The 8,390-nt window shown below is 57.2% G+C and overlaps 1 protein-coding gene across 1 annotated transcript; it reads right to left on the minus strand.

Moving 5' to 3' along the window:
* Positions 1-529: 529 nt before the first annotated feature.
* Positions 530-8,285, minus strand: ASB10 (ankyrin repeat and SOCS box containing 10). Its single transcript, XM_004312161.4, has 6 exons — positions 7,979-8,285; positions 6,913-7,180; positions 3,702-4,221; positions 1,500-1,613; positions 1,055-1,240; positions 530-891 (listed from the first exon to the last, which is right to left on the minus strand). Exons 1-5 carry the CDS (start codon positions 8,247-8,249, stop codon positions 1,055-1,057), a joined length of 1,359 nt encoding a protein of 452 aa, XP_004312209.2. The 5' UTR covers positions 8,250-8,285; the 3' UTR covers positions 530-891.
* Positions 8,286-8,390: the final 105 nt, after the last annotated feature.

Here is an 8,390-nt window from a genome sequence, read left to right on the forward strand (position 1 = left end):
GTGTTACCTCTCAGCTCAGTGCCTAATTGAAGGAGCAGTTACGGGAGAGACAGGAACCAGGTGTGCTTCTGGCGCTCCCTGACCTACAGGACAGGCAGTAGGTAGAGTTGTGGTTTTTCTAAACCTGGGTCTTTCACTCTCACCTGAACTGTGGTTACCCTGCGGTGCTCGCTGGCCTGTGCACCCACCTTCCCGTTGTCTTCCTGACCCTCACCTCACTGCCCAACCCCAAGGCTGCCTTTACCATCCTGCCCCACTGTCTGCGCTGCCTCATTCCGCAGCGGCTCTGCCCTACACAAGCCTCTTTGCTCCCCCACGTCCTCTGGCCCCCGTCCTTTGGCTGGCTCTCCTTCAGCCCTTTTCTGATACTATCTCACCTGGTGGCTATTCCCCCACAGCATGGGCCAGAGGGGCAGGTCTGCCTGGGGTCCCTCAATAGCTAGTGGATGCCATGCAGCTGGCACCATGGGGTAGATCCAGGGAGACCCCATAAATCTGCCCATCTCGAGTGCCCTGTGGGCCAGCCAGCTCAGAGGAAGGGCTGTGGGAGACAGCACCGAGTAACAGAGGCCTGGAGATTTTTAATGTGCATACAGGGTTTGGACAAGCTGGAGGGGGCCTCAGGGGACCCCAAGAGGAGTATCTATCATTTGCCATGAATCCCGGCTCTCTGTCCATCAGATGTCACCTGGCCACATGGCCCATCTGCCTCTCCTGGTGGGAATGATGACATCCACATCTGCCTGTGGAGCTGGACCTCCTGCTGAGAGGGCCACCTCCACCTGAATCCGTTCAACTCAGTCCTGAGTTCCAGGCGCTGTGAGCCGTGGGCTGACATCCCCTAGGGCATGGGGCATCTGCTTTCAGACTCTCTCAAAAGGCAGTGGACATCTGGAAGGAGAGATGTGGATTCAGAGACGTCTGGTGGTCTGGGAATTTGGGTGGTTCTGTCTAGGGCCCTGCCCCCAACTCTTCTCTTGCCTCCGACCCATTCCCCCCACTCCCCCACCCCAGCCCCCAATGGCTGGGACTGTCCACAGAGCCCAGGGCTCACCTAGTAGAGCACATCCTCGAAATCCAGCTGCAGGTAGCGGAGCAGGCGGGCTGGCAGGGGCAGGCGGGGCAGGGCATGGGGCAGGCAGGCCGCCAGGTGAGCACGGAGGGCACAGCGGCTCAGATGCTGCAGCGATCTGGGCTGCCTCACCAAGGCCAAGAGGGAGGAGTAGAAACGGTGGTACTTCTGGGGGCAGAACGAGGGTCTCAGAAGGAGTCTTGGACACGTGGTAACTACTTCTCCTAGCGAGGGGAGGCTGGTGGCCAGTGGGTCTCCAGGAGCCTCTTAGAAGTAGGGAGTGCTTCGCGTGTTCACAATGTGAGTTTTCTTTTTCTGAGTAACTTCTGTGGGGCAGGGTGGGGGGACCCACAGGGCTTCCCTTTAGGCGGTGGAAGTCTCTTGGGGCAGGCTGAATGAGTGTGTGTTCAGGGTCCTAGAATCTGACCTGCAGAGTTTCAGGAGGCACCAGGCCCACGGCCTCCTCGGGAAGCTGCATGATACTGTAGGTGTTCATCAAGACCTCAATGGTCCGCGGGGACGTGCACCAGCGCTCCAGCACCTGCAGGGGGCAGAGCTGCGTCAGTGCTCTAGGGGTTACCACACACAGCTGGTACCCTGTCCGTCCACGCAGGATGGCCAGCCAGCCAAGGAACAGCTGTTGTGGGTTGACCTGAGTCCCCCAAATGGTATGTTGATGTCCTAATCCCAGTACCTATAAATGTGACCTACTTAGAAATAGGGTCTTTTCAGATGTCATCAAGTTAAAAATGAGGTCATTGGGGTGAGTCCTAATCCAATATGACTTCTGTCTTTATGAGAGAACACAGACACACAGGAAGAATGTCATGTGATGACACAGGCAGAGATTGGAGCGATGCATCTACAAGCAAGCCAAGGATTGTGGGAAACTACCCGATATTAGGTGATAGGCCTGGGACAGGTTCTCCTTCAGAGCCTCTGGAAGGAGCCAACGCTACCTAAACTTGGATTTCAAATTTCCAGCCTCCAGAGCCGAAAGGGAATGCACTTCTACTGTTTTAAGCCACGCAGTTTGTGGTACTTTGTTACGGCCACGACAGGAAACGAGCACAACAGCTAGCATTTCTATCGTGCATAATTTATGCCAGATATTTTCTTAGCACTTCACGTGCGTTGACTCTTAATCCTCGTCCCTACAAGGTTATCCCCATTTTACAGACATGGGAAGCTGAGGCACAGAGAACTTAAGTAACTTGCCCAAGTTGTAGTTCCAGCAATGCAAGCCTGGAGGTGTGGCCATAGAGGCCTCCTTGCAGGGAGGGGTTCCTCACTGGAGGACAGGCACCCCAGCCAAGCCTGGAGCAGCTGCAGGTTGTGGGAGATGAATGCCGACTTTCTGATCGCTTGGGATGTCGTGGAGGCCAGATGAAGGGACGAATGGGGCACTTTGCCGTGCCAGCCTGTCCCCAAGGCCGTGTGGACAGAACACGGCTTGAGGGACAGGCAGTGGGGTCCCAGGAAATCCGTTTGCTGCTCTGCCTCCTTCTCCCACCCCTTCCCCGAAGGGGAAATCATTAGCTGTCAGAACCACTGTCAGATTACAAGGAATTGCTCGTCTCCTAATTATCTGGTGTTAATAGGAGATTAATTAGTGTTAATTGTTGATTTTCTTGTATTTTCCCAAAGGGGAGACCAATCTGCCGAACTCTCGGGCTGTTTAACTATTTGGTCTTGCTTAGGAAACTAGACAGATGCTTCTAGGTTTATGAGTGAAGAAGAGAGGCAGGGACAGCAGGGAGAGTCCAGGACCCCACGGGACTGGATGGTTCAAGCCCGGGGGCGGGGCAGGGAACCTGCGCCTGCTGCCCTATACCCATCCTGACCCAGCTCCTTGGAGAACGAGGGTCCCCACCCCAGGTCCAGCATCCTCCGTGATATTATAGAGCCCCTCCAGACACGGCACAGCATGGATAGTGTCCCCTGCCAGTGCCTCGGTAGCACAGGTCTGCAAGCTGAACCCACCTCGGGGGATATTAACGTAAAATAAGACAGAGATTGGAAATTGACAGCGAAAGGTGTTTTTCTTTGGTGCCAGGATAGCAGCTGCTGGTCTCGGTGGTGTATGTTCTGCTAAGCTCTTGGAAACAAGGACCATGTCCATCTGCAGATGGTCAGGAGGCCTTGAACCTCATGACCCAGGCTTATCACTCTGCCCTGGGCAAGCGTCTCCTGTGCCTGGAGTGTCTCATGTTCAGGGTCCCACTGCCAGGGGGAGCCTCCTAAATGCTTCTTTCATCAGCTCTCTCCGCTGATGAAGAAACGACTCCCTGCCACCCTCATCAGTCCTGGCTCCTTCTGTCTTTTCAGCTCCTTTATAATCTGGCCCCAGTGCCCTCAGTCTCCCTTCATCACACATACATGCAAACACATACGCACGCACAAACACGTTATATGCATACATACACGTGTGTGCACGCACACACGCATACACCCCTCCCGCCAGTGTGCTGTTTGCCCCCCGTTGGGCTTTGCTTACATGATGAATGAAAGACAAAGTACTGACCTATGTGCCCAAGTTTGGAGCTGCACCCAGAGCGAGATGGAGCACAGGTCTGGGTCTCCCCGTGCCCTCGCTCTCATGGCCCTCCCTCGGGCCCTAGCCCCGTACCTTGGGGAGAGCCCCAGGCCACACGCGGACGGCACCGTGGTTGAGCAGCGCCCGCACCGTGTGCTCGGGGCCCTGGGCCAGGGCTGCAGCCGGGCCTTGCAGCGCGTAGTGCAGGGCCGTGTGTCCCCCATAGTCCATGGCGTTGGCACTGACGCCGCAGGACAGGAGCAGCTCCACGACGTCCGCATGGCCTCGGCGACAGGCCAGGTGCAGGGGCCGCCGCCTGTCCTGATCAGCAGCGTCGGCGTCGGCCCCGGCCGAGAGCAGCAAGCGGCACAGCTGGAGGCAGTGGGCGGTGGTGGCCTCGGCGTCAGCGGGGGACGTGCAGCGGGCGTCGCAGGCGGCCAGCAGCGGGGTCCAGCTTTCAGCATCGCGGGCATTGGAACATGCTCCCCGTCTTAGAAGTAGGTCTGCCAGCTCCACGTGGCCCAGCCGGGCGGCCACATGCAAAGGGGTCTCCTCCTCTTCTTCGGACCGACCATCCACTTTTGCTCCAAACCTCAGGAGCAGCTCTGCACACCTAGTAAGGGCGAGACGGCCGAGGGGAGGAAAACGGGGTGCAGACCTTCACCCCTGTGTTCCTGCCGGTCTGAGCAAAGCAAACCTGGGGGGACCCTTGGGTGGCTCCTGGTGCTGTCTGCTCCTTCCATCCTGGCTGGCACTGGGCATCCAGCAACATCCTGCAGCATCTTTAGTGCCCTCTCTCAAGCCAGGGCTCTGCGTGCTGGGACGGGAGGAGGAGGGGGGAAGGGGACGCAGAAGTGAGCACAAATGGAAACTGGGGCAGTGGGAGAAAGACCAAAACCAAAATTGGCCGCCAGATCTGCTCCAGGATGGTCCTCTCAGAAGACTGTGTACGCCTGCCAAGATGTGTGCCCTTAAATTCAAGGCTAAGGGAACTTAGCGTCTTCGAGTGACACTTTCCTCATCTATAGAATGGGGATAATTGCTGATACCTAGACCGAAGAGGTTGCTGTGAGTGGCATATAAGACAATGCCTGAAAAGCTGTCAGCATGAGAGTTCATAATGGCCTCGTTGGGTGGGGACAGTGGGTGGCATAGATGGTGGTGGATCGTGGGGGCTCATTATATTATCCTGTCCACCTTTCTATATGTTTGAAATTCTCCAAAATAATTTTAAAAATACACTTGCTTATTCAAAAAAGGAAGGAATGATTGTCACAAAGTGTGATCTCAGGGAGCCTGGGCTGAAACACGGCCAAAGAATGTGGGATTGCATAGAACAGCATCGTCCAATCAGTGGCCACCGGCTACGTGCGGCCACCGAGCCCTTGCAGGACGGCTAGTCCTGATGGAGACGTGCTGTGAGTGCAAAATACACACCAATTTTGAAGACTTGGTACAAAAAGAGAATGTAAAGTGTCTCATCTTTTTATATTGGTTCCATGTTGAAATGATGACATTTTTTTTTGTTTTTGCGGTACGCGGGCCTCTCACTGTTGTGGCCTCTCCCGTTGCGGAGCACAGGCTCCGGACGCGCAGGCCCAGCGGCCATGGCTCACAGGCCCAGCCGCTCCGTGGCATGTGGGATCTTCCCGGACCGGGGCACGAACCCGCGTCCCCTGCACCGGCAGGCGGACTCTCAACCACTGCGCCACCAGGGAAGCCCAATGATGACATTTTGGATACATTGTGCTAAATAAAATATATTATTAAAATTAATTTCACTTGATTCACAGATATTTATACACCCATGTTCATAGCAGCATTATTCACGATAGCCAAAACATGGGAGCACTCTAATTGTCCATCAATAGAGGAATGGATAAATAAAATGTGATCTATACCATGGAATATTAGTCAGCCTTTAAAAGGGAAGGAAATTCTGTTACGTGCTACAGCCTGGATGAACCTGAGGACGTTATGCTAAACGGAATAAGGCAGTCACAATAGGACAAATACTGTATGATTCCCCTTATCAGAGGTGCTGAAAGCAGTCCGATTCATAGGGTCAGAAAGTAGACGGTAGTTGCCAGGGGCTGGGGGGGAGGGGGAGGGAGAGTTGTTGTTCAAAGGATACAGAATTTCAGTTCGGCGAGATTAAAAAGGTTCAGGCGTTGGATGGTGGTGATGGTCGCACAACAATGTGAATGTACTTAGTGCCACTGAACTGTTCACTGAGTAATGGTTAAGATGGTAAATTTTATGTGACGTGTAATTCGCCACGATTTAAACATGAATTTCACCTGTTTCTTTTTCATGCCTTGGTAGGGCTACTAGAAAATTTTAAATTACATACGTGGCTCGTGGCGTATTTGTATTGGACCACGCTGATGGAGAACACATCTCCAACCACAACACGAGGAAGTCGGTAGAATCCTCTGAGGGCCGATGAGGCTAACAGGAGGAAGAAGGTCCATGAAAGGGGGACCCAAGGATCAAAACTGTGGCACCATTCAGGGGCAAGATGTGAAATTTGGCAGGTGTGTCGTCAGTAGAGAGAAGGCCTCTGTCGTACATACAGTTAGTTCATAGATTTGCCAAGGCTCCCTTTGCCGGGCTTCCAGATTCATCAAAAAATTATGAGGACTCATTCTCCAAGGTCCCCTCCACATAGGGCACAATTATTTGGGTCACTGTAAAGGAATGTCCTCTACCGTAAATAACACATTATTACATTTGGGTATAGCCATTGGTTTCTTGTGAGTCTGGTTAGCTGGGCTCAGTCCCCGAGCCCATTTATCTGAGGGTGCCTGCCAATATGGAAACGCCAGACCTGCCAAGCTGAGAACCAGACCCTGCCCTCAAGGACCACCACAGGCCCTAACTGGGGGCCTGCTATCCTCGACAGCCTATCTGGATCACTGGACAGTCAGTTCCCTGAGGGCAGAATCGTGCCTTATTTACTGCTGTACTATGCACGGTGCCTGGGACATAAGCTCAGAAAAATGAAAACTTTACACCACTTCCCCATAAAGGAGCCACAACTTCCCCCATGCCAGCCGCGCAGCCGGGCCCTACTACAGCCCTCCTCCGGCCCTGGGGAGGCAGAAGCTGGTGCAAGGACAGGCCATTCCAAAGCCCACCAGGCCAGTGGTAGGATGGCTTGGGGGGAAATCGCATCCTGACTCCCACCTGAGCCCCAGCTCACCAGGCCTGCCAGCCCTCGACGCGCTCCCTCATCTACCCTGCGCTCGTCTCTTTGCCTCCCCTACGAGTGGAATGGGGGTTGAGGCGAGGGGTCACTCACTCGAGGCTGCCGGCCGCCCCGCAGAGGTGCAAGGGGCGCTTCCCATCCTGGTCAGGGATGTTGGGGTCGGCTCCAGCCACCAGCAGAACGTGCGCACAGGCAGCGTGGCCTGCGGCACAGGCCTCGTGCAGGGCGGTGCGGCCCCCAGGGGCACTGTCTGGCCTCGCCCTCCGCCTCAGCAGCAGCTGCAGGATCTCCGTGTGGCCCCGGCTGGCCGCCACGTGCAGTGGGGTGGTCAGCTCCTCTTTGTACGTCAGCGACCAGAGTCCTAGGGAGAGACGGGACCTGGGCCTCAGACCCTGCAGGGGGGCAAGGAGCTGCCAGGCAACGGGGGAGGTGGGCGGAGGCCAGGAAGAGGGAGCCCAGAGCTCCTTCCCCAGGCTTCCCTCTCCCGCTCAGACCCCCCAGTGTCCCTGGCCCGTACTCAGAGCACGGATGTTGAAGCGGAAATCCCTCCATCGCTCTGGGTCGCTGGTATCAAAGACGGAGTCCGCAGCCAGGCCAGTGCTGGAGTCGGCGAGGATGCAGGAGACAGAGCCCACATCCCCGGCCAGCACCGCCTGCCAGAAGGCCAGGGCGGGTCCCGAGGCCGCGCGCGTGACGATGGGTCTCGGGCCTGCCTCCCGGCGCTCGGCGGACCCTCCGCTGGGCTTCTCCACCAGCCTGGCACAGAGGGCATGTCGGTCACCAGGGGGCTCGCCGTGCTCCCTGCACTCTTCTGGGGACCAGCTCATGAGGGCAGCGTGGGAGCGTGGGGGAAGGGGGCTGGGGGCTCGGGGAGGAGAGGTAGGGGCCAAAGGCAGAGAGGAGAGGAGGAGGGGACAGGAACAGACGCAAGGAGAGTGTCTCCGTGTGCGGAGCCTCGCCTGACCTGGCCCCTGGGCTCAGCCGGAGCTATTCTAGGCTCCGCATGACTTCTCTCCCGGCCAAGGTTTAGGCAAGCCTCAGGGTGGGAGAGAAACAGCCCGGGAGCACACTTCGTCCTCAAGCACCTGGTACCTCTGCGCCTGGTGCGGTCCGCCCAGGCCCCCCGCCCTCAGCCCCGTGTCCCCCGGCCGCCCCTCACCCCTCTGGTGGCTGATCCAGCGAGGCTCGGCCGCCCGGCTCTCCAGCAGCAAGTCGGCTGTGCTGTGCGGGGGGAACAGCTCCTGCAGCCGCGCCAGGTCTCCCGTGTACAGGGCGTTCTGCAGCGCCATGTCCCGGCACAGCAGCGGCGAGCGCTGAGGGGCCTCCCGGGCTGGGCAGGACCGGGGACCCCAGACCCGGCAGGCTGAGGCCGAACGGAGGCACCCCAGACGGTGTCCCCAGTGGGGAGGGGAGCTCCTTCTCCCTGGCATGGCCAGTTTCAGGGAGAGAGAGCCCAAGCGGCAGGACACAGGACGATGCCGCTGGCGGACTGGGTGGGCAGGTGCTGGGCCCAAGCCAGGCGCAGGTCCGGTGTGGGAGGGGCAGGGAGCACACAGAGGCCACGCCACAAA

The sequence above is a fragment of the Tursiops truncatus genome, chromosome 9, assembly GCF_011762595.2.
Source record: "Tursiops truncatus isolate mTurTru1 chromosome 9, mTurTru1.mat.Y, whole genome shotgun sequence".
Taxonomy (NCBI): domain Eukaryota; kingdom Metazoa; phylum Chordata; class Mammalia; order Artiodactyla; family Delphinidae; genus Tursiops; species Tursiops truncatus.